The sequence below is a fragment of the Oculina patagonica genome, chromosome 8 (assembly GCF_052425735.1).
Source record: "Oculina patagonica isolate OP01 chromosome 8, crgOcupat, whole genome shotgun sequence".
NCBI lineage: Eukaryota > Metazoa > Cnidaria > Anthozoa > Scleractinia > Oculinidae > Oculina > Oculina patagonica.
The window spans coordinates 12,977,203-13,003,631 of NC_135765.1; the positions used below are offsets into that span (position 1 = coordinate 12,977,203).

The following is a 26,429-nucleotide window of genomic DNA, read 5'->3' on the forward strand; positions in this document are numbered from 1 at the left end:
GCATCAAACCTTGGTAGCCAAGCCTTTGACAACTCTACTGATACTAGGGGGCTTGGGACGTTTTCAATTTAGTTAGGCGGGAGGGGGAGGGGTGTTAGGCGTAGGTGAAAGCCGATTTTACATGACTGTGCGATTTCTGAGGCAATTTCCTGCGAGAGATGCGAAGACATGACTATTTGCCTCTTACAAAATCATGATATTTTTTCGTCAAGCCGAATGTTTAGGAAAAAAAACAAATCGCGTGACTTACGGGCGATTCCCGCCAAAATGTGATGTCATTACACTCAAACCCAGTCTTCAAATTTCCAATCAAAACAGAACACTCCCCTGTCCGCCCTACTCGAGCTCCTGCAAAACAGTGCCCGGCGGCTACTCAAGTGGATTTCGACAGTTTTAAACGCTGAAAAGGTTAGTTCACATTGATGCAAATAAACAGGCGATTTAAGTTGCATGAAGACGTCTTAAAAATAATCATTTGTAAGGCTGCTAGAGATGTTCGTGCTCTGGCCATCATGGATCTTTGCTTCGCCGCTGGAAATCTGCATAACATAAAAGTTTATGCGATGCAATGTTATCTCAATTTCTGTCAATAATTATAACAATAAACATCTCAGATCGTAACCCTGAGTCAAAAATTGTTAACCTTTCAAGTGGAGTTTATTAGTTACTGCCAATTTCCTCGGCGCACACCTGAGAAATCGGTTCAAAATCAAACACGGCTGGATTTGCATGTAAGCTAACATAATACATTGTAATCTGTCAGAGTTTTAATTATATTTCAGTAGATCTCTTTGCAAATTATGTCGATGATGTTTACATTGCGTTGAATTCGTTTGTGCAATGTTTTGTAAAGGTCCAATATTTCTCTGTTGGTACCTTTTTCTTGATATAGTTTATGCTTGTTCTTGATTGAGATTCCACGCGGTCGCGGAGCTACATGATGAGACAAAAGCTTGCCGAGGGAACCGTGACTCATTATTTTAACACACTTAATAAATGTGTATTGTCATGTTAAATCTTTCGAGTTGTACAGTCTTAAATGGAAACAAAAATGAATAAATCGAATTACCCTTGTAGTCTAAATTTGTTGCCAGAATAACATGCATGCCTACATATTTTCATGCTATTTATAGTTCAAACAGTAGAAAAATATGCCAAGAGCCAGAGGGTATATAGGCCCCGGCGGAAGGTCAGGGTAACCTATACATGGAAGTTTTGATGAGGATACAGCGTGCCAGTGTATCTCTTTACAGGCCTGAAACGTGCATACATGTACATTTGTTTATAGTCAATGAAAATACATGTGACTACCAATAACATATTTCAGACCTTACCTCTGAAATTTGAAACTTCATATTTCAGACCTCATTTTTTTAATGTCTGATATTTTATACCTGAGTGGTATTTGATCACATTTTTTTTTTCTTAAATAAAATTTAATACATGTAGATTTTTTTGTGATATTTTATTTTTTGTGTGGCTTACTCAAAGTGTAAGCCACAATCATATCTTGTCGCCTTTACATCTTTCATATATCCTTTTACAGTAGGTGTTTGTTGAAGAGGCCAGAGCAACTGTACTGATGGTGTATCAGTGTTAACAAACTGTGACAATGGAAGAACATGCCAAAAAGGATCTTCTTGTTATAGCAGTGTCTGCACATGACCCCAATCAAGATGATGATCTTGAAACTCAAGAAGCTGTCGACACTGCTCCTGACATTTCTGCCCAGCTGTCTGTAAAAAGAGGAGAAAAGTTTGAGGTGTTAGGAAGGGATGTGGACTGGTGGCTTTATGTAAAGCATGTTGGCAGTGGAGAAAAAGGATACATTCCTAGCACTTGTGTGGTGCCACTGAAAGATGACTTGACCCATGAAGAGTACGTACAGTTGAATCTCGGTCAAGGGATCCCTCTTTAAGGCAGACGCCTGTTTTTTGGCAGACACTTAACTGTGACGATCTCAGCAACATTACACAAACACAATTTGTACAATTTTAGTCTCCCATAAATGGACACCTCTCCTTGCTGGTTTTATAAAGAGTGTCCATTAAAAAAGCCATGGTTACTATAATTATTTATAAAAGGGGCTTCAATTTTGAAGAGATTTTACCTCTCAGATTTGAGAAAATGGGTGGTGAAAGAATTTTTTGGAACTGAAAAGGGGTGTGGAGAGAGAGGGGGGGGGGGGTAGGTAATCAGAAGTGGCCTGTTTGCAAAATCTTAAATTTAAAGCTGTTGGAGTCTTACTTTGAAGGGTTGACAATACATTCATTTTTGTTAGTTTGGTATGTAGTAATTAAAAATAATTAGTAAAAACTAAAATCAAATGATATTTCTAGGGATGAGGAGTTGGAGCATAATGTTGAATTGACAGCAGCCTTGGTCAATTCAGAAGTTGATCTAAAGTTCTTTCCTGAGGCTCCTGCTGAAAGAGATGTTGCAAACAGGGTAACATATTTTATCACGCTTGAATTAACTATTTTCTGTTCTCTGAAAGATCTTCGTGTTCAAATCACATTTTACTTGTCTTACAACAGGGCCCATGTCCTGAGGAAAAGGCCAACATCTTCTCAAAACTGACTTTTTGGTGGCTTAATGGGTAAGCTTGATCTTGTGACATATTTTTTCGGTAAATTCTGTATTTAGCAATTAGGTAAGTTGATAAGAGTGATGGAGTAGCTGTGGGTGGGACACAATAATTGCCCCATTGCATCTTTGCGATAAGTTTGTTAATATGGAGTCTTAAATATTATGGTGTTTTCCCCTGAGAATAATTATTATTAATATTGATCCTATATACTATATACAAGGCTAAAAAGAGTTAAAAATGGTAAAATTAAAATGATAAAACCAAACGTTTTCAGCCGAAAACGTTTGGTTTTATCATTTTAATTATACCATTTTTAACTCTTTTTGGCCTTGTATATTAGTATATATTTTATAAAGCGAACATTACCCTGGTGAAAATCTTTTGAAGATCCTCAAGGATCTTCAAAGATCTTTAAAGATCTGCAAAGGTCCTGTAAAATTCTTGCAGGACAAATTCTGTACAAATTCTTGCAGGATCCTGCAAGGTCCCTGCAAAGATCCTTCAGGATCTTAAAGGATCCTTAAGGATCCTTTAAGATCCTTAAGGATCTTAAAGGATCTTGAAGGATCTTGAAGGATCCTTAAGGATCTTTGCAGGGACCCTGCAGGGTCCTGCAAGAATTTTAAAAGATCCTTTAAGATCTTTGAGGATATGGATGAAGATCCTTGCAGATCCTTGTCAAGATCCACAAAGATCCTTGCGCAGATCTTTAAAGATCCTTGAGGATCTTAAAAAGATTTTCACCAGGGTATGGACAATATTGATCCTGTTTGTTAATAGGTTGATTCTTAAAGGATTTAAGAGGCCTTTGGTGGATGATGATTTGTGGGCATTAGGCAAAAGTAACAAGTCGCTGACTATTGTTCCCACTTTTATGAAGAAATGGGCCAAGGAGGAAGAGCGATGTGCAATGTAATGTGAAGTTCTATTTTCTCCATTTTACTCACATGTTAATATTCCAATTCAGTCTTGTTACTACATTTAGTTTCTTTGAAAACACTGACAATCAGTTAGGCCCCATGCAGGTGGTCTCTTTTAAGCTCCCCAGCTCCCCTCCACCCTTGCCCTGCACAACAAAAGGAATAAACACAGATTGTTACATCTAGGCATGAATTCAATTAATCATGCAGCGCTCGCAAGCTTTGAAGGAAATATAAGTAAGGTATTAGGTAAGGGGTCTGTGTTCAAGCCAGGTCTGCAGTAGCATGAAGCAACTAAGAGTATATTTCTACTCCTCCCTGGATAAGATGCTAGTCCATTGCAGGGTTACCACCAGCGGTAAATTTGACAGTACTGCACCAATGAGTGTCTTGCCCAAGACGCGGTGCCCCAACAAGGGCTCGAACCCGGACTGCTTGATCTTAAGTCCAGCACACTAATCCTTAGGCCACCGCCCTTCCCAACTCATACTTCAAGATGATTTATTTATCACTTCACAATTACCAAAGTTAAGTGATAGAAAAAATTGACACTCCCTCCCCCTTTCTTGAGACAAGCTTCAAAAAATGAGCACCCCTCTCCCTCTGAGAGAAGTTGTCTAATTTATTTAGTACATTTCTTAAATAATTTTCTAGTGGAAAGAGATGTCCCTTGGAGGAGCAGCAGGAACAGGAGACGGCAAAGTTGAATGTAGAAGAAAATGATGAAACAAAAGTGGAATTTGTTTCAAAGAAGCCTGAAAAGAAACAGGACAAGAAAAAGAAGAAGAAGAAAGCGTCCTTACTCAGAGCCATGGCACACCAGTTTGGACCTCAGTTCCTGATTGGGATGTTACTGAAACTTATATATGACATTGTTCAGTTTCTTCAACCACAGTTGATGAAGTAAGTAGGATGTTTTTCGCCAGGTTGGACTGGGGGATATTAACTAAAAATATGTAGGGTGAGCAGGCCTTTTATAAAGTTACATGTACAGACAAGTATTTGTGAACAGTATCTACCACTTGAGCCTGACGGCAGCCTGCCAATCAGCCAGCAACATCTGGCAAGCTTTGACATACCTCCAATAAGGGCCAACACGTCAATGTTTTAACTGATTTCATATGTCATTAATGCATGCTCACTGTACACATTACATGCCTATAATCCTTGGTCTTACTGAGTATGATTATAAAAACTGCAGTGCATGAGAGGGTATCGACCACATTAGAAATCTGAGTGTATGGTGCTTTCTGTACCCATTGTCAGTGGCTACACTTATGATTATAGACCCTGCAATGCACGCAACGGGTTACAGTTACATAGACATCTAGATCATGAATTGTGCTGTCTGCACGCATTGCCTGCCTATATATGATGTGGTGCTCTTTGTTTGATTATAGGCCTGCAATGCGTGCACATGGTTACAGCAAAAATACATTTGAATGCATTGTACCCTCTACATGCATTGCATGTCCATATGATTTGGTACTAATTTGTTAATTATAGGCTTGCAATGCGTGCAAAGGGTTACAGCTACAGCACATGCAGTGTGCTTTTGATGCTAAGCCACTATTTATTGGCAATTGTTCAAACAATGCAGCAAAACAGTGCACATCTTTTATGTTAAGAGTGTTTTGTTTCCTCTAGCTGACCCATTGCATGTTTTGTCATCTTCAGCATGCTGATCTCCTATACACAAGACAGTACTCAAGAGACGTGGAAGGGATATGTTTATGCTGTTTCTATGTTCCTTGTATCAATGTTCATGTCTACCATAATCCATCAGTACTGGCAGATTGTTTTTGTCCTTGGAATGAGGATACGAACTGCAATCATTGGAATGATTTATGCAAAGGTACACTGTACTTAATGTGTACAACGTATCTTTAGGAATAAGTTAGATGGCCAGCTAGGAGTGGTGAATCAGGGTTCAAAATAGAAGCCGGCTGTCGGTGGTCGCCGACATTTTCACGACACTTGCCGGCTACGATCGGCTACTTTTCACGAAAGAAATAGAAAATATCTTGCCTTGATCGGCCAACTGAAATCAAAGTTGCTGTAATGTTGAAGTAAACATTTCGTTTCAGAAAATAAAGCAGCTACAGGGCTAGAAAGTGCGATATAAACTTCTGGCGACTAAAACTTCTGGTTTTACGGTTTAGTTCATTTTTGTGTTAAGATGAATAACGGGCTGCCCTTCTCAGGTATTGTGTCCCTCCAGAAAATTATATTGGAATATCTTATTTGCTTCTCAAACATTCAAAATAAGAAAAAAAGTTACATTGCGTTTTGCCGTAAAACTTGCAACTGATGGCCGACTCTGTTTAAAATCGCCCCAGAATGCATTGCAAACCTGGTATGTAATATATGCATATGGATTGTGTCCCTTAAAAATGCATGGCTCTTTAACAGCCGGGAAAAAATGAGGCTTGACAAATAAGGCCGACAAATTCAGGCTAAAAACGAAATTTTATTTTGAACCCTGGTGAATGGTCCTTCCAAAAAATGCATGTCTTGCAAAATACTTGCTCAGTATGCCATAACCTTAATAAGCCAAATACTTTCTTAGCCTACCCCCCCCCCCTTACTCAGTCAATAAGGCCATATTAATAATACTCAACATTTTTTATCCACTGCCTCTGCCTCACTTGTTTACTGTAACACTATCATTTTGTATAATGTTTGCCACTTTTGAACACCCTTTAGGCACTTGCATTGAACAGTAGTGCGCGGACAGAATCCACAGCCGGGGAGATGGTAAACCTGATGTCAGTGGATGCACAGCGGCTTATGGACCTCACGACTTACGTGAACGTCCTGTGGTCATCACCTTTAGTCATAGTGATTGCATTGTATTTTTTGTACGATGCAATGGGTCCGTCTGTACTGGCAGGTGTGGGAGTGATGTTTCTGTTTATTCCTTTCAATCTTGTTGTCACCAGGATAGCTCGGAAATTGCAGGTAATATCTAATATTTTTACCATTGCTGCAATACCGTTAAAAATTTTCTGAAAAATATATGAAAAAAATATCTGGGCTTATATACCTGCTCAATGTCCATTTCAGGTTCAGGTGGGGGGGGGGGGGGAAGTTGGGTTTGTATTTGGATGAAATTTAACCTGGGATCAGGTGGTTGGAGGGGGGGGTGGTTGGGTGGTTGATTAGTCTTTTCGGAGGGAGGCAGGGCATGACCTCAGGTTGGATGGAAAACTGTGACTAAAACTCTTAGTGCATATACAAGGACTGAAACACATATAAAGACTAAACATAATAGTCAGGGTGGTAAAGGGGGTCCTAGTCACGAATCAAGAGCCTATAGCTATTTTCCTTTAAATCACAGATCATTTGTATTTTTTTGACCAATAATTGGCATACGTTATCAAAGAAAATGAGCTTTAACTGGTTAGGGAATATGCGTAGCATTTAAGTTTCAATAGCCTCCGTGTGAGACAAGTCCTAAAGCAAAGAAATCAAGGTGATACATAATGCGTCCTTTGTCTACGGCTTCATAATTCATATCGTTTGTCTATTTTGCCTCAGTACTGTTAATTAATTTATCTTTGGTTTTCACGAACGTTTCTGCCGAAATCGTGTATCACGGTCCTTAAAATAATGAAAATAATCAGATCATGTTCTTACTAGGCTGGCAATTCACGAACCATGGCCAGCTTTGAGCTTATTTCGCGTACGTGTCACACGCTAATTATTAGCCAAATCATGTGTCATGCATAACGCCTTTACCACACTGAATGATATAAAAACCCAAACCAGTCTTACAGTCGCATTGTCTAACAGAGTAAAACAAATTGAAAAAAAAAAAAAAACTTATAGCAGGAGCCTAAAATTATAATGCTTTCATCTTAATAAAATCATTAGCCCATGATCTTTTATTCTGGAAGAGTCATTTTCCGAAGGATTTTTGCATCTGGATCTGGGGGCCTTAATAAGTGGTTTTGTTTGCCCCTTGTAAGTTTCCCCGGCGTCATAACCATTCCCTTCTATCAATTATGCACAGACCAACATAACACATGGCTTTCTCAAATCTCTCTCAGGTGAAGCAAATGGAGGCAAAAGACGCGCGCATTAAAATGGTGAACGAAATCTTAAGTGGAATTAAGGTATAGTTGATGAGAAGAGTACATTGTACTCTTAAGAAGAAGTAAAGAATTTTGAAATTGTTTTCACATGGAAAAACAGCCACTAAGCTATCATTTGAATTGTCGCTCAAGAGCTTACAGGCAAACTCTCTCGAAGTTTCCCCCCTACTAGTAGGAGGGAAAACAGGGCGATAACTAACTTCTTATGACAACGCCCACCGTACCGTCACAGACATTTCGAAATCAAACCAAGAAGATAAAAAAAAAAAGAATCCGTGCAAGGGTTAACTTAAGCCTTTGTGCCATGTAACTGTTTAAATGTTCTCTTCTTTTTCAGGTCCTCAAACTGTATGCTTGGGAAAAGTCTTTTATGAGCAAGTTATCTGAAATCCGCAAGCGAGAATTACATCAACTAAAGAACGCTGCTTACCTAAATGCCTCATTTGCCTTTACCTACACCTGTGCCCCTTTCATGGTGAGATTTTATTTATTGATTGCTTTCGCTCTTTCATTGGTTCGTTGGTTCTTTCGTTCGTTGTTTCGTTCGTTGGTTCGTTGGTTCTTTCGTTCGTTGGTTCGTTCGTTGGTTCGTTCGTTGGTTCGTTCGTTGGTTCGTTCGTTGGTTCGTCCATTGGTTCGTTCGTTGGTTGGTTCGTTCGTTGGTTCGTTCGTTGGTTCGTTCGTTCGTTTGTTCGTTCGTTTATTTATTGTAGTGCTAACTAATCGTTTAGTTATAGTTAATGGAGGGAAATGGTTAGGAATCCCGACAAAGTTCTTTGTTGTATGTTTTTGTTCGCTATTTTGGGGGTTGACCCTGCACAAAACCTAACAAAATACAATAGGTGGTTACGTGTGTTCATGTAACTAACCAATAAAAACATTGCGATTACGTAATTCATGCATAGTGTATGAGCGCAAAACAAAAGATGTGCAGGGTCGTGGACCTTCCAACATAAATCTTGGCCTCTTTGTTTGCTCCTTTGATGTTTGCCGGGCTTCCTAACCATTTCCCTATATTAACTATGGTTTAGTTTAACGCAGTTTAGCAGAGATGACGAAAATTAACGGTAGTTCTCTTTTTGGAGAATGCTGTGCCTGCTTGTCCTCAATAAAAAAGTAAATACTATTATCCTAAGAAACTCAAACAATAAGACAATTTAGACAGCACCTTAGGGAATCAATGTTCATGTGCTATTTTCTTACTTGCCCAGCATATTTAACGTAGTGACTTATATAATATTCATTATCATGTCCTGAAGAGAACCCTGAAGAGGTTGAAAGTTCTAGACGATGTAAATGTAACTTTTTCACGCTCCAAACGGTTGAAAACAAATAAATCTAGAAGAAAATGAGTTAAACATAAGCGTTCCTTTATTTCCAAGATTAACACGATCATTTGATATTATATGATATTTTATTTCAGGTTGCCCTTGCAACATTTGCCATCTATGTCCTAACTGGAAATGAACTGACAGCTAACAAGGCATTTGTCGCTCTGTCACTGTTCAACATCTTGAGATATCCCATAACCATGTTTCCAAATGTCATCATCAGTATGATACAGGTCAGCTAATTTTATTTGTAAAATCGTTTTTAGTGAAAGATAGGCGGCCCTATATTGTCTCTGGATCAAAAGATACCCCCCCCCCCCCCCTTCCCCAGGTGGTATGCTTGGCCATCACAGTATAATGTCAAGTATTTAACTTGCTGATTAGTGATAGTTTTTCACACCTGGATGGAGCGAGGCACTGTGAGAGTATAGTGTCTTTCCCAAGAATGCAACGGGGTGTAAACCAAGGCTACATCCCCAAAGCACTGGCCAGCCTTGAACCCCTGGACGACTCTGCCGAGAAGCTCCTATAGACTAGTTTCCACTAGCGGTGAAAATCAAACACAGTTTCCAATTCAGCTTATGACACCACAGGCAGACCACCCTATGTGTTCGTAGTTAATAATCGTTCACATAAGACTAACAAAAGACAAATGTTGAAATCTATGAGGTTATGTATAAAGTACTTGTTACGTTCGGCCGAAGACCGTTAAGAGGAGAAAAGGCCAAACGTAACATAGGACAAAAACGCTTAATACGGCCCAGGGACACGAAAAAACCACACACGAGTCGATTAACATTTGATTGACCTTTATTGAAATATTTAGAACGAGATTCTTTTAGAAATTTAAGTTTCAGAGCTTTATTCATAACCTCATAGATTTCAACATATTTCTTTTGTTAGTCTTATGTGAGCGAATATTAACCACGAACACGTAGGGTGGTCTGCCTGTGATGACACTTCCTCTTTTGATCCTGTAAAAAAGGTGCTGAAGGCGCAAGCAGAAAGGAAGCACTCTGAGAACTAGCATCGTGATTGGTTTGTTCTTCTGCTTCCGCTTGTGACACCGACAGTCTAGTTTTCCGGTTCTAAGCGATGGAATCATCATAAGCGTGATGGGGAGAAAATGGAAACGTTCTGATTCTTCCGACTCCGATTTCGTCAAGCATATAACCCCGTTAGACTCTGAATTGCACTACTGAGATCGTAAGCACTCTTATGACTCTAATTACAGTCAACTCTCGTTATAGCGGACACGCTCGGAGCGTCGTTCAGTGTCCGTTATAGCGATTGTCCGTAATAGCGGGAGTCATTTCCAGTCAAACCTCTTTCGCCGGGGGGGACGATGATCCGTTGCGAGTGAAAAACAGTCTTTATGTTCCCTTGTTTACATAGATAGTTACCTATCTCTCAAGGAGTTTTTAAAACGTTTTTTTAGGGTCAGGTGTCCATTAACAGGCTCAGTAATTTTCTGAATCTGGAGGAACTGGATCCAAACAATGTTGAAAAAACAATGCCTGAGCATAGTAAGTTACTAAGTTATTTACAAGTTCTTTGTGGAATTGTCGGGTTTACTTGTAATTCTTTTCCTCGTGCGGGAAATTTATTTGACATTACAATATAATATTCATGTTCTTGATAGAAAATTATTCGTGATCTTTTGCTTAAAAATACATAACATTGTAGGTTTTGTTGTGCCTTCCTAAAACAATTGGACAAATTGCCTGTGTAATCTGTGAGTCAAATTTAACTCGGCTGCACCTCGTTGAATATTCGGTAATAGAAAACACAGGCTCGTAGACCAATCGTTTAGTAAAAGGTTGTACTTTCGACTGATTTGTCTATCTGACACTCACGTTAAGAATGCTGTATTCCCATTACTAGCCATGGTAGTTCCAATCCAATTCGGAGAATACGAAAATTTATGACCTTTCGATCTGCTTACAATAGCACCGCACGGGTTAACGCAAAGGTAATAGGCTCAAACACCGTTGAAGTCACTTAAAACTTCTTCTCTTTCAGACTCAGTGAGATCATATAGGTGCTTAACGGTTTCTTGTAGCCTGTGAATGCAGAAGCATTCCCGGTTTTCTTTTCTCTCCTCTGTTACTTCTGGCGGAGAGAATCGACAACCCAAAAAGAGCTACTTGTTCAAGTCAACTAACTTATGTTCAATTGCATATTAACTTTCTTTCTTGTGGTTTATAGTCAGTTCGCAAGCCATTCATGTTGAAGACGGATCTTTCAGTTGGGATAAAAAGGAAAGTCCTGTTTTACAAAAGTAAGTTTTGGGCAGGCTTGTTTATGCCATCACTTAGAAAATTCTCGCGCGCTCATTGGTTGAAAGTTATGGTTGATGAGGGTGTAGACTATTAAAATCACGTAACTTGTAATGTAACGCAAGGCAAATTTCTGAAAACTTGAGATATAGACGCGACTTTTCCAAAAGACACAATCAACAAAACAAGCGAGTGGTAAAAGGCAGCTGGGATGTTTAGGACGAAATTACCACACTTTCGACGGCTTCAAGTACCGGAAAGCGGTCGTATGTGCTGCCACACGCTTGCGCATTTGTACTGGTTTTCCGTCTAATCCGCTGGTAAATTTTCCCTGCTATTAGGGTAAAAAAAAAACAAATTGACCACAAATCTCCATGATCTACACTCTTGTAGACCATAGAAAATGACGCTACCAAATGTCCAAACCTTTGCATTGAAACTGTTCGCCTAATGGCTCGTCGTTTTTCTTGATTTTTATGACGTCATTTCTTTGGTCTATAAGAGCGCAGGCCATGGGAAAGTGTTGTAGATTGTTAATTGGTAAGTAGTATGAATGTCAACAAAAGTGGATCAGTGTTGGCACGTGTTTGCCTCGGTGGTCGGGTGGAAATGGGAACATAGTGCAACTCCTTTTATTTATTTATTTTTCTGTCTTTGCGCAAAACGAGCGAAGCTAATAGCTTTGACTGATTATATTTTCTTAGTTTGACAATCCTTACCCTCCTATGTTGTTTTCCTCACTTTTTTTCGTCCTAAATCGTTGTAGCATCAATGTAAATATTCCAAGTGGTTCCCTCGTTGCCGTGGTTGGTCAGGTTGGATGTGGAAAGACCACTCTACTTTCTGCACTTCTCGGTGAAACAGAGAAGTTGTCGGGAAAAGTTTATGTCAAGGTAGGATTTTTTTCACAGGCTTTTAATTTCTGTAGAAAAAGATTTTTTTTTTAAATCTTTTGTGTAGCAAATTCAAAAAGGCAGTTATGAGTCGCGTATTTGATCATCTCAAGAAAGGCATCTTCACTTTTAGTGAGACGACTTATAACATGCAAACTGTTTCCAAACCTGTTAGCTTGAATCGGGTAAAATCCAAAAAGGCAGGCGCGTCTTGAGTCACGTGACGTTTCCCGCGCTTTTTGGTTTGCTGTTCAGTCATAGTGTTAGGCCTTTTGATGACAGTCAAATCCCGTTTTACGGACGGTAGTTCAGGTCCCTAGCTTATACATTAAGTCACGCAATTTTAGGCAAGTTTAGTAATGACTAAGTGGCAATAGCACTAACTGTATTATTTTCACTTTTTCTATTTTTTTTTTTTTTTTTATTTCGTCAGGGTTCTGTGGCTTACGTCCCTCAGCAAGCCTGGATACAGAATGCCACTCTCAGGGACAACATTCTGTTTGGAAGGAGTTTTGATCCTAAACGTTACTGCAGAACAATCAGTAACTGCGCTTTGAGGACGGACTTAGATATCCTGCCGGGAGGAGATATGACAGAGATTGGAGAAAAGGTACGAAGCTAAAGTATTCAGGTTAAAGGAGCAATGTCACGATATTTTAAGTCATTTTTCTGATCACTTCCAATTTGTAGAAAACCTCAAAATTATAGTTGCGTAATGTAGAAAAACAACAAAAGAGTTATAAAAACGCGAAAATAAACAAGGATTGTTTCGACTGACGAAGATTAACACGGATAACGAGGGACAAACTTGAAAAAACTTGCCAATTTTTTCAAGATAGGTTGTCCTTAACGTAACTCCTGTAAACCAGAAAAAAGTTACTCGTGATTGGAGGAATGGCGGAGGTATCTATTACAACCATAAACGCGACAGACACTAATATAGGACTTGCATTGGTAATATCATGCAAACTATACGTTGACGCAGTTAGAGCAACAACTACAACAATAACAAACAAACAAAATAAAAGTAAGGCTCTTGCAAGCCCTGTTTGCAACCCCTTGGCGTGTCACAATCTTCTAGAGCCGCTGGCTAACGTTGGTCTAACATAATCCTAACATAATATAATATTATCGAGCCTAAATCTTTTCATTTAGCCACATTAAGCAACAACAGAAAACAATACCCCGACGAGTCAACGAAATGATAAACTGACGGGCAAACAAACCGACGAATTGACGAATTGACAAATCGATCATAAAGCCAACTGACGAACCAACCGGCAAACCGACAAACTGACGAACCAACAATCCGATGGGCCCACAAACTGTACACGAACCAATTAACCAGCAAACACGAACGAACGCGCCAGCCGAACTGACGAATCGATCAACTAACAAGCAAACAACGGGTCGACCAACCGTACACAAGGTAACAAACCAACGGGTCAACTAACTGAAAACGAACCGATAAACCGAAGAACCAACACGCCGACAAACTAACAAGTAAACAAACCGACGGGCTGACAAACTGTACACGAACCAATAAACCAATGAACTCCCAGACCGACTCGCCAGTAACTCAATGTACATGTACCTGTGAATCAACGAACCCTGTCAAAACGGTTGACACGGTTGTCTTCAACTGGTCTGCTTTTGACATCTAGGGTATTAACCTGAGTGGAGGTCAAAAACAACGTATCAGCCTGGCACGAGCCATGTATTTTGATGCTGATGTCTACCTGTTGGACGATCCGCTCAGTGCTGTGGATTCACATGTGGGAAAACACATCTTTGATAAAGTCATAGGACCGAGAGGAAAGCTTAGAAAGAAGGTACGATCCAACAAGTGCATGGCATTGCATTTGAGGTTATTTTCGTTTGTGTCTCCCTGCTGTATCTCAAATATTCATTAATTTTTTGATTTTTTTTTCTCAGACTCGTATTTTTGTTACTCATGGGGTCGGATTCCTTCCTCAAGTGGATCAAATTATTGTTTTGCAAGATGGAAGAATATCAGAGGTACGTTTTATAAAAATAGATGAACTTGTACACTAAATTCCAAGGTGGCTCTTACTTCTTAAGTCTGTGGAATGTACAACACTTGTCTTAGGGAAGACTCTCGAGTTTCCTTTTCCCCCAGGTGTATAAATGGGTACCCGCAAATTTAATGCTGTGGGTAACTCAGAGATGGACTAGAATCACGTCCAGGGAGGAGTAGAAATACTCTGAGTCATTCAATGCTTCTGGAATGGGGGTGAGCTCCCAGGGGGGGGGGGGGGGGGGGGGTACTCCGACTTGTAAATGACGGGGATGATCGAATGATCCAGAACTGCCAAAATGTACATACAGGACCCCCAAAAAATCCCCGGACCAAAAATAACCCCCCAAAAATCCCTTGTCAAATTATCCCTAACTTGCCAGGAGGGGCAATAACGCTCGATCGAGTTTGATTATTCATCATACCACAAATACGCCAAGGCCGCGCCAAGGCAATTTAGTTTGTTTTTAATACCCAAAAAAATCCCCTTTTTGAATCAAGTCACCCAAAAAAATACTTGCCAAGTCTTCCAACCCAAAAAAGTAACGGAATCGAAAATTTCAAACCCAAAAAAATCCTTCGATCATCCCCGTCATTTACAAGCCAGAGTACCCCCCCCCCCCCCTGGGGATGAGCTCACGCCCAAGTTAACGTTAATAATTTATATGTAACTTAACACAGCTGATACCATAAAAGCTAGGCAATTAAACACGTGCGTGATATGTGGAATTCATACTAATGCATTTTTTTAATAGGTTGGAACATACACGGAACTTCTTCAAAATGAAGGAGCATTTTCTGAGTTCCTGAAGACGTTCGGATCTGAACAAAATCCAGAGGAGAATGGTTAGTATTAGTTGTTACCAATGATTTGCCATTTAATTTGATGTTACCTGGCTCATCAAACCAGCTATTTCAAGCATTAATAGTGCTTCGCTTAACTCAAGTAGATAAATTGGTTCGTTTACGTGGAACAACACTACTTTAAAGACAGTGCGTTACCCCATATGTTCGCATGATACAGCTTAAGCTGCAGTTTAGATTGAGAAATAGGAAAAAAAGGAAAGAAAGTAGGTAGAAACCTCCGACCGAATGACACAGTGACGGACCAAGCTACTTAATGATTACTTTACTAAGTATCGATAATTGTGATTTGGTTGACTTACTTGCTGATTTACTGGCTAATTGGCTGATGGATTGATTTTTTGTTTGACTGACTGACTGACTGACTGACTGACTGACTGACTGACTGACTGACTGACTGACTGACAGTAACAGTACATGTTTGTTGTGCCTGACAATGCAAACTTTTACAATACGATAACAATTATGTAACTATTAATTGATTTAACTTTAAATTTAAAAATTAAAATTCTTTTTTCAACCATGAGATAGATAGATTGAGCTATGAGTCTAGAGGTAGCGTTATTTTCTAATTTAAGGAGGTACATTTTTTCATGATCAGTTAAATTGACAAAGCGAGAATCAGTTTGTGACACGATGAAATGAAGCTCTTTTCTAACATCATTATACACTTGTACCCTATGCAATACATTACAAAATGTTGATCGTCCTCTATGTGGTTTTCCTTACATACCAAACTCTTTCTTTCTTCTACTGGGATGGCTGACTGACTGACTGACTGACTGACTGACGAAAAGATTGATTGATTGATTGATTGATTGATTGATTGATTGATTGATTGACAGAGCCACATCCCAGAACTGAATCTTTGTTGAGGAACGTTCCAGAGCACACAGACGAGATAGACTTCAGCTTTCAACCTAGTGACAGCCGCCAAGAGAGGCGTGACAGTGTGTTGGATGGACAGCCGTTCCGCAGAAAGCGAGCGGATAGCTTGTCTGTCGTCACTGTTGACACCGCTGACCTTGACTGTCAGTTCACCAGACCAGATGAGGAAAAACAAGACAAGATTATTGAAGAGGAAAAATCTGAAACTGGCCGGGTAGGTTTGTAAGCTCGTAAACCTAGTGTTGTTCTCCTTGTATTTTTTCCTCGATCGTTGAACGGGCGAAAACAATCGCAATTTTCTCTCGCATTCTTTCTTTGCTGTGGAAAATGATGATGATGATGATGATGATGATGATGATGATGATGATGATGATGATGATGATGATGATGATGATGATGAAAAGTTTAAAGTACTATTTTGCTGTGACGATTTTTTTTCCTTAACTATTAACAGGTAAAGTTTGCAGTGTTCTGGGCATACGCGAAGTCGGTCAAAGTCTCCCTGGCGGTTGGTATTGTCTTGTTTACAGTCCTCGCCGAAATAGCCTCCGTTACTTCAGGAATCTGGTTGGCACGCTGGAGCTCGAGTAACGTTACGTCAGATGATGAACGTGACATGTACCTTGGCGTCTACGGTGGCCTTGGGTTCTTTCAAGCACTTAGTGTGCTTATATCATCCTTGTGTTTGGCTGTGGGATCGAAGATTGCGTCACGCTATCTTCACCAGAATATTCTGGAGAACATCATGCACTCGCCCATGTCATTTTTTGAGACCACTCCCCTGGGGAGGATTGTAAACCGCTTCTCTAAGGATATCAGTACAATCGATGACAAGGTTCCTATGTCCCTAGCGCAATTTCTAAGGACCTTCTGCATGGTTCTTGGCACTATTATCGCAATCAGTTTCGCAACTCCCATCTTCCTGGCTGTGATTCTGCCCCTTGGATTCTTGTACCTTTTCATTCAGGTAAAGTTAAAGAGGCTAGTTATGGTATTTTAGTAAATGTCATCTATTTTCGTTAATTAAGAGCTTTTAACTTTATATTTGCAGAGCAAAAGTCTTTTATTGGCAAAATCACGGCCACATAACGAAGAAGGATGATTTTCGAGCATTGTTAATAACACTTTCATACAAATTGGGATAAACTGTACGCAATCCGCTTTAATCTTCTCGAATTTTGCCCATCCATGCCCCCTTTTCGCCTTTCTGTGTTTGTTTTGAGTTCTTCTACAGTTTTAAGTCGTCATTGTGATATTTCAGTTAATTCTATGACCAGTTGGTCAGTGCCGAAATTGCCTAAAATTGCGTGACATGGCCCCTTTAAAACAAGCATTTCGTTTACATCACATTGAAGGTTCATTGAACAGTATTGCATGAAAGTACTGTTCAACAGCTACTATTTAAATGGTCATATACCAGGGCTTCATCCAAAAACTGCAAACAGCGCCACATAAGTAACTGCTCAACAGTTTAAGTGTGCATTTTCAGGCTCTAAGGCTTCATTTACAGACTTAAAAGCTAAAACCACCTTTTAAAGGAGAGGTTCACTCCAGAATGGCCATTTATTTTCTCTACGCCAATAAAAAGTTTATACAAAGAAATGTTATTCGCCAAAATTTCAGCCTCCAACGTGCGCTAAAACCCTACGAAATCTTTCCCAAAACTCGACAACTGAACGCCGCCATCTTGGAGCTGATAATGTATGCGTGACGTCAAAGAGCTCAGTCTGAATTTTGGCGGGAAAATTTAAATGCTCGAAACTCATCGTTTCTTCGTAGTGGCTTTTGTTTGTCAAAATGCCTGTTTGTGCATCTCCATTTTGCTCAAACAGAGCTCCAAGAAATACAAAAAAGAAGGAGTTTCGACTATTAAAATATTCCCGCCGAACTTCAGGCTGAGCTCTTTGACGTCACGCATACATTATCAGCTCCAAGATGGCGGCGTTCAGTTGTCGAATTTTGGTAAAAATTTCGTAGGGTTATAGCGAATTTGTGTAAACTTTTTATTGGCGTAAAGAAAATAAATGGCCATTCTAGAGTAAACTTCTCCTTTAAGCAAATTACCACATAAAGGAACTGCTTAATAGCTTTCATTTGAATGGTCATTCGCCAGGGTTTCATCCACAGGCTAAAAGCTTCTGCCACCTTGTATAGCATAATAATTATCAAGTTTCGCATGAAAGCACCTTACTCAATAGCTTTCATTGGAAGGGACGTATTTCCATATCAGTTCAGTCAAAGTTTTACCTTAGGTCAAAAACGGGCGTTTTACAGTGAATTCAGAAATCAAAGAAACGATTTATTTATTTATTTATTTTTTTTTTTTTCCGTTAACTACCATAAGCATGCATTCGTAAAGTATCTTTTTCATTCCGTTGCGTAACTAAAAAAATTTAATACGGCGTTAAACCCAATTTCAAAATGGCCGATATAATTATTATCATATCAGTCTAATGTTTGTTTATGTCCGTGAATCTTCGTAAGGACTAAACTGTCTTTCCACAGTCTTTGGTCATCGAAAATCTTCAGGAACTAAATAATATTCTTAAACATTCTTTAGTTTTTTTGGTAATCTAATGCTTGATATTTTTCACAATCATCATCGGGATTGATCATGCTCTTTGGTAAAGAAAAAAATGAGGCTATCTTTTTTCTTTTAATTTACAGAGAGTATACGTGGCCACTTCCCGACAGGTGAAGAGAATCGAGTCTGTGAGCCGATCACCGATCTTCAATAACTTCTTCGAGACAATCAATGGCGCAAGCACCATACGGGCATTCAGCCAGCAACATCGCTTGATCCGGGACAATTACTACAGGGTTGATGAAAATCACGTGGCTTTCTATCCGGGAACGTCCGCTAATAGGTAATACAGTTTTTGTTTATTCGTATATAGAAGCGATCTTGATCAATGTGGAGATATTCCATTTACTAGTGGTTGTAGTAAATGGGAGGGTCACACGGCGGTCAAACGCCGCGTGCATGCGCAGTTTCTGTGCAATTCCCGCCCAAATTCTCCATACAAAGTCTTAAATTTCCCAAAAGGTTTCGCTTTAAAGCCAAAAGTAAACGCCGTTCCTGGAAAGTTAAGGTTTATACGCTGCTTATGGATGGATAATCTGATAATTGATCTCCACTGGGTTTCCCAGCTTGAATTTTTTTTCCACCGTACTATTTCTATAACAATTTCCTACAAACGTTTGCACACTTTCGAGTCAAATTCTTAAAGTTCGGGGCGCCGAAAACCGGACGTGACGTCAATTTTTGCGTTTGACCGTTGTGAAGGGTAGGGTATGGTTAGTAGGGTGGAAATACGCATGGTTTCTTTAGCTAGGTTTCAAATGAGAGTTAAATGCACACGCTATGAGCCTTTTAGCTCCCCTTATCTCCGTTAAAGTTGAAACCTTTGCACTCTCCTTTGCCAATACTTGGCTCGTCACGCAACGCTTCTCCACAAGCATTGCGTGACGAGCCCAAACAACGGCTGCGATTCCTGCCAAGGAGATTTAAACTTGTTGTTTAATTCTCAGCAAGGGTATTTTTTTTTTTCCCAGATGGCTTGCTCTACGTCTGGAGTTTCTTGGCAACCTTATCATTCTTTTCGCCGCCATGTTTGCAGTCATAAGCCGTGACTCAATAGAAAGTGGTCTTGTGGGATTGTCAATCAGTTATGCTCTGCAGGTTTGTGCTCTTCTTGACACCGCATATATCGTTTATTGCTTTTTATACCATGCCATAGAAAATACAGCCAATCAGATTATAGGAAAGCCGTTGTATATTCGACGGTATTCAACCCAACCTTCCCATCGTTGGCTGCGATTGTATTCTCGGCGAAATTTAGTGAGCGTATTTTCTATGGTATACCGAGAAAATACAAGTGACTCGTGGGAAATTCCATAGTATACCACTCGAAATCGTTGCATAACTAGTATGTATAACGAGTTATATATACAGTGTAACGACAAACCGCACATATACCGACCAACTGAATTTCACGAACCAAAATCGAAAATAATGAAATTATATATTGTACTTAACCCATTGACTCCTGGAGTTTTTCGAGAAAAAAGAACACATCTCTAAGACGTGTTTGACATTGTCTTGTCATTAATGAGCTAAATTAGTCCCAAGCTACGTAAAACGACATTAAAAACATGAAAACGTACCTTGCATTTCACCACAGTCCAGCTTCGCGTTTTACGACGTTTTAGCTCGGACATGCGTACAATCAAGCACACCCCTTGCGACTCTCTTCACTTTTTTTTTCGCTTTTTTCTTCGGCCTCCTTCTTCCTTTTCCTCTTTTCTTACCTTGTTGCTGAAGTTGTTGGCCTTCTACCCGGTTTGCTTTTAGTTACATAATTTCCGAGAAACCGTCAACGATGCCAATTAAAAGCTTTTTGAGCACTAAACAAAACAAGTAAAACCTAACCGGAAACATCAGTGTCTAACGTTTTTTCTTATTAATTTTAGATTACTCATTTGCTGAACTGGATGGTACGGATGAGCAGTGAACTGGAAACGAACATTGTATCCGTGGAGCGAGTCAAGGAATATTCCGAGGTCCCCACTGAGGTAACACAACACGGCCAATACTTGCGCAGGATAACTGAGTATAAACTTGCTTCCTATTAACCAAAGTATAAACTTGCTTCCTATTAACCAAAGTATAAACTTTCTTCTTAGAGCAGGTTTCAATTGAGTGTCGTAAAACCAAAACCAAAGTAATTACTCCGGCCAATCACAAAGGACACAGACAAACCAGTGAACCAATCAAAACTCCAAGCAATTACATGTAGCCGGCACGAAGCGCGGGAAAACGTGCCCGAGCGAGTCACGATTGGTTTTGGTTTTAGTTCTGATTGGCTGAGAAAGTGGCGCGAGATTTTTAAGCCAATCACTAAGCGTAGCAAAGCAAAACCAAAGCAAACGCAATTTATTCTCGACACTCAAGTGAAAAGCGCTCTATAAACCGAAGTAGTTTTGTTATCGTTTTGTTGTTGTTATTATTTTTGCTGCCGCTACTTCTGTTGCTGTTGTTGTTTTTGTTGTCGATGTTGTGGTTGCTTCACATTCTTCTGCTGATAAACTGTCAGTATCTGCGCATTAAGGTCAGTTTTCTTTCTTGGATCGTCGGTGATCCCTACTTTTCAAGGGATCACTTTTTTAACGATTATCTACGTTTTTAGTTGGTTTCAAACGCCTCCTTCACGGTTAAGTCTTACAAAAATGTAGTAATTATTTGTGCAACAAAAGCACTTCTGCGGCAAAATGTGACAAACATCGTGTGCCTCTTCGATATTTTTAAGCATAAACCCCGTAGACCATGCTAAATTATGTACGCGTAACCCCCACTTTTTTGCATTCCTGACACAAGTAACTCATTTTTTGATCAGAGTAAAAATGTCACAAAAATCTATCTACTAAAAAATGTTCGCGCGAACGCCCTTAATTTAGTCAAGTGATATTATTGTTGTTGTGTTGTTATTGCTGCTGCTAGCGCTGCGCTCTCTCTCTCTCTCTCTCTCCCGCCGCGGCTGCGGCTGCGGCTGCGGCTGCTGCTGCTGCTGCTGCTGCTGCTGCTGCTGCTGCTGCTGCTGCTGCTGCTGTCACTGCTTCTTCTGTTGCTGCTATTGTCATTGGTTGCTACCGCCATGGCGAGTGTCGTGAGCAAAGGTTTGCTGACATCCAGTGTGTTATTTTTTTTCTTCAAGGCGGAGTGGATCATCCCTGACAATCGTCCTCCAGATGGCTGGCCTGATGCAGGGAACATTGTAATAGAAGAGTATGACTTGAAATACAGAGAAGGATTACCTCTTGTACTTAAACAGATCAACTGTGATATTAAGCCTGGAGAAAAGGTAGTTAACTTAGTAATTCGCTGTCTGTCTTTAGACTTGTTTATCACGTTTGACTAAGTTTGTGTTAGTGTTGGTAAACCACACTAAAAAGTCTACTTAAATCGGGTGTTTAGTTAGATGGCTTTGCGCTGGAAATTCTGCAAAAACAAACTAAACCCCACCGTCACTATCTAATGGATAATTACTGAGGCTCACAGCATTGTAAATGGTAGGTGTATTGCCTGCAATAATGCTGTGAGCCAAAGTGATTATAATTATTATTATAATTTTTGACCCTCCTAAGACCCTATTTTTCTCTCTTGACGATTTCAGTCGCTTCCTCATTGATGTTTTGTTTCATGGCTGCAATCGTCGATATATTGCAGACAGAGAAAGAACAAAAGGCTTTTAGGATGGTCATTATTATTTCATGATGCAGTTTATGTATTTTCTGCTTATTCTCCCTTTAGATTGGTATCGTTGGTCGCACAGGAGCTGGCAAGTCAACGCTTACCTTAGCTTTGTTTCGTATTCTTGAGAGAGCTGGTGGACGAATTATCGTTGATGGTGTTGATATTGCTAAGATTGGACTCCAGGATCTGCGCTCACGGCTCACTATCATTCCACAGGTAATAAAGCACATTTCAACAGGGATAAATATAGGCACGCATGACGGGCAAAAAGCAATGTAGTTATTGGTGTACTCTTCGGAGAACTGGCGGGTGTTTTATAGCTATATGCCAATGGACACAACTAACAGGAAATCCACCAACAGAAAATACTATTGACATGTAATGCACATAGCAATACAATAGCTTTGTTCACCTTAACTTTGTTTCGTGTTCTTGAGAGAGCGTATGGAAGAACTTGTCTTGATGACAGTGATATCGCTAAGATTAATCTTCAGTATCTTTGGGACTTCAATAAAATACAGACACGTATAGCATGCACATGGAAGTTCTTTACGAGCACTTTACTTGTCGCTACTAGGCGAGCCCTTGCGTGTGTGTGTGTGTGTTTGCATGCATGTGAATGAACTCGGATACGGTTTTCACGTATTCTCTTCCATATTGCATGAAGAGAAAATGAAATCCCAATTTATTCAGCACTGCGACACTCCTAATCATGATTTTGGATTATGTTCACAACTTCTCTGCACCAAGATTTTCTGTCATCTTTAACCATAACTCTTGTGAGGCCCGCCCATCGTCTTACAGCCACACGCAAAGCACAAATCAATTTAGGCAAGCAAGTTATAGCCTAAAACCTGGATTGAAATTTTGTAGTTATTTTTTTTTTGTCATCAATGTCCTAATGAGGGCTTCAGCGCTCTTTTTTATTTATATATGTGGTTTTTTTTTTCTTAGGATCCAGTAATATTCGGTGGAAATCTCCGTCTAAACTTGGATCCATTTGACAGCCACACGGATGAAGAACTGTGGAAAATCCTCGAATTGAGTCACTTGAAGAGCTTTGTGTCAGGATTAGAAGAAGGACTTCTACATCCTATTAGCGAAGAAGGAGGGAACCTTAGGTACGTTCATTAGTTATACAGTCATTTTTTCTTTACAGTTTCAAACAAGAAGAATCCTGTCTTCAGCAGGGTTGTCACTGGTAAGGAAATGGTCCGAGAAAAAAAATTCTTGAAGGCAAGGGAAAACTCAGGGAATTTTATTTTGAGTCAGGAAAAATTTACATTTCTAAGAAAAGTCAGAGAAAATTGAAATTATAACACCGTCCATTAATTTTTAGGTCAATGTGTTCTCAGCGATTTTTTTTTAAGTTGCAAAACATAGTCTTTCTTCTCCTTTTTGTAAGGGGAGGCTTGAGGCCGCTTAAACATATGGCATTTTGCATTTGTTTGATCAAGAGAAGTGTCGTTTTGTCAGGGAAAGTCAGGGCAAACATGTCCGGAAATTGACTGAGCCTACGGTGGTCAGCGATGTTGCTAAGCAACCAGAGTTAATGAACATCAAAACGTAATTCCACACAGACACTTTTTATTCCTTTTCCACAGTGTTGGTCAGCGGCAGTTGGTGTGTCTAGCGCGTGCGCTGCTCCGTAAAAGTAAGATCCTGGTTCTTGATGAAGCCACGGCCGCGGTGGACCTGGAAACCGATGAACTCATTCAGCAAACTATTCGGCGAGAGTTCGCTGACACCACAGTGTTTACCATCGCACACAGGCTCAACACCATTATGGACTATACCAGGTGTGTAACTGAATCTTCCACAATTCTAGTACAACGGCAATTTCAGAGAACATAAACAATAGAAACGCTTAAACAGAAGGGAACAACCTGGCCTAGTATTTGCCCAGCTTAGCTTCTGCCTTCATATTTATAAGCACATCTTTTCTGTTTCAGGATCATGGTTCTAGACAAAGGTTTCCTGGTGGAATTTGACAGTCCTGAAAACCTCTTGGCTCAGGGAGGGATTTTTTACAGCATGGCACAAGACGCTGGACTAGCATAGTTTTCTTTAATATTACTAATCTTTTCGTATCTTAGAGTTGTCTTAATGAGTAGCGTTTATCTGAAACTTAAGCAACACAGTAGTGCGCCCGCAAGTAGTCTTGTTAGCCAATCAGAGATTGAAACAGGCAGTGGTAACTGAGGCCAAGTGTGGAAAATCAAATCTTTGTTAGAGCACGTTTGGCAACTCATCATCGTCATCATCATCATCGTCGTCGTCGTCGTCGTCGTCGTCGTCGTCACTTTTAAAGTGAAATATTACAGCAATAACTATAGTTGGTATAGGAACTCAAGCGAATTGAACGCAAATATCTTCAAAACTCTTCCTGAAATGTTAGTCCTTGAGAAAGGAAGGGGGAAACCACTGTAATTCTAGTCTAAGACTCATTGGCAAGCTGTTCAATTAGAAAATTAATGTTTTTACTGCTGGCGCAAGACGCTGGACTGTAAGCTCGACGATAATACGGTATTTTTAGGTAGTTCTGGTAGTTTTGTGTGTGTTTAGGATCTCAGTGCTTAGTTTGCTCAATTGCACATATTTAGCTGTAGGATTAGGAGTGATCTAATCGTTAGCGACTTGGACTCCTGTTTAGCATCCCGGGATCAACCTTTGCCGGGGAAACTGTACGTGGTATTCATGAGCACGACACTTTATTGCCATAGTGCCTTTCTCCACTAGGGAGCTAGTGTATGCCGGAATGGGAACCTGGCGAACTGAGGATACCTGCTATTGACAAGCCTTACAGCTAGGAGGGTGGGTTGGTGAGAGGGTAGATAGCAATACGTCTAGTCGCTTCATGCAATGGAACCCAATGCAGAAATAATTATCATATACTAGTAAATGTAATTGTATACATTTATTTTTTGTCCAAGACGTGTGTATAGTATGTCATTTTTTATAAAGTTATTGGTGCACATATTTTATTTAGATAAAACAGTATACCTAATATCGCTTGTAAGCTTAAAATGTTAGAAAGGTTTTCTTTTTTTATTATTTAAGTTAGAAACATCTGGAAATATATCAGAAGGAACTGAAATGTATTATAATAAGAAATACATGTAATTTAAAGGAACGCGTTTTAAACATTTACACGCATTTAAAGAGCGAAAAAAAAATAAAGCAGCACCTGTCTTCACCTACAAAAGTTTGTAAAGAATTTTATATACGGTATACAGTAGACCCCTGTCTTCCGACGACCACTTTATTACAGTTCTCTCAGTCTCTTCTCTCAGTCATTTTCACGGCTTTTGGTTCAATGATGTCAGTCGGATTAAAGTAGTTCACAGTATTTTGTGATCTAGTTCCATGCATCATTCTTTGAACACGTCTTCACGTGAATGAGCTTTATACTAAGGTAAATCGCCGACAAAACGTTCGACTCGTCACTCCGGCATGTCTTTATGTCGTTTTGTAGTTGCCATGCCTCATTTCAGGTTCAAATGCTGTTATGTCGAAAACAGCTCTGATCTTGAAAAAGAGATGTTCTTAAATGGTTCGCTCCCCTTCGAGAGAACACTGAATAGAACAAAACAACAGGAACAATCCCTCTAGCCCCAAAAACAGTAGCCACTACCACACTAGAGGACCAGCACTGAGTAGGATTGAAAGTATTTTGGGGAACACAATGAAGACATATGGAGTCCCCAGGCCATAATTCTTTCCAAGTAATAGTAATAAATTACTTTATTTGTATGACCGTTACCGTTTACAGTATTGCAAAAGCATATTTAGCATAAAAGTAACAAAACGATCCTATTATATCATATTAAAACTTAATTAAGTTACATCATTTTCACCTGATAATAACAATGCATCACGTATATTCATACATGAAGTAATAAACTTCATCACTAGCTTATTAACATGATAGTCATTAGAGTTCATAAGAAGTTTGATGCTTTCTGAGGTTGATTCCCTTTCAAAGTCTGTACTATTTCATGGATTCGTTTTAAGAATGCCCGCCTTTTTAAAGAGTATTTGCTACAATATAATAAGAAATATGTTTCGTTTTCTACTTGATTAGTCTTGCACAATGAACATAATCTATTTGCTCTGGGTATTTGGTCAGTCTGACAGGTCATTGAAAACCTGGAAAGTCATGGAATTTTAGAATTTCATTTTCCAGGCTTGGAAAGTCATGAAATTTAAGTGTGGGTCATGGAAAATGGTATTGATTGTACAAAGTAAATAAGGCAGGTTATTTTCTGTGAAGAAA

The 26,429-nt window shown here is 39.6% G+C and overlaps 1 protein-coding gene across 2 annotated transcripts; it reads left to right on the top strand.

Annotated features, from left to right (window-relative positions):
• Positions 1-295: 295 nt before the first annotated feature.
• Positions 296-26,199, top strand: LOC144663849 (multidrug resistance-associated protein 1-like). Of its 2 annotated transcripts, XM_078524918.1 has the most exons (28): positions 296-408; positions 1,547-1,878; positions 2,340-2,448; positions 2,538-2,599; positions 3,371-3,502; positions 4,165-4,413; positions 5,188-5,365; positions 6,217-6,471; positions 7,563-7,628; positions 7,945-8,082; positions 9,031-9,171; positions 10,377-10,464; positions 11,147-11,219; positions 11,984-12,110; positions 12,544-12,720; positions 13,775-13,942; positions 14,046-14,129; positions 14,904-14,994; positions 15,858-16,114; positions 16,355-16,867; positions 18,568-18,767; positions 19,456-19,582; positions 20,374-20,475; positions 21,615-21,761; positions 22,211-22,369; positions 23,108-23,274; positions 23,758-23,952; positions 24,106-26,199. In XM_078524918.1, exons 2-28 carry the CDS (start codon positions 1,613-1,615, stop codon positions 24,212-24,214), a joined length of 4,380 nt encoding a protein of 1,459 aa, XP_078381044.1. In that variant the 5' UTR covers positions 296-408; positions 1,547-1,612; the 3' UTR covers positions 24,215-26,199. The 2 variants fall into 2 exon arrangements, with proteins under 2 accessions (XP_078381044.1, XP_078381045.1); XM_078524919.1 differs by lacking the exons at positions 296-408; positions 2,340-2,448 and having other exon boundaries at positions 1,744-1,878; positions 24,106-26,198.
• The last annotated feature ends 230 nt before the right edge of the window (positions 26,200-26,429 follow it).

Bases quoted from the DNA above. Each gene is read 5' to 3' on its own strand.
- LOC144663849 (XM_078524918.1), top strand. From the start codon at position 1,613: ATGGAAGAACATGCCAAAAAGGATCTTCTTGTTATAGCAGTGTCTGCA. The intron at 2,449-2,537 runs GTAACATATTTT...GTCTTACAACAG, and splicing joins AAAGAGATGTTGCAAACAGG to GGCCCATGTCCTGAGGAAAA. The intron at 14,130-14,903 runs GTACGTTTTATA...TTTTTTTAATAG, and splicing joins AAGATGGAAGAATATCAGAG to GTTGGAACATACACGGAACT.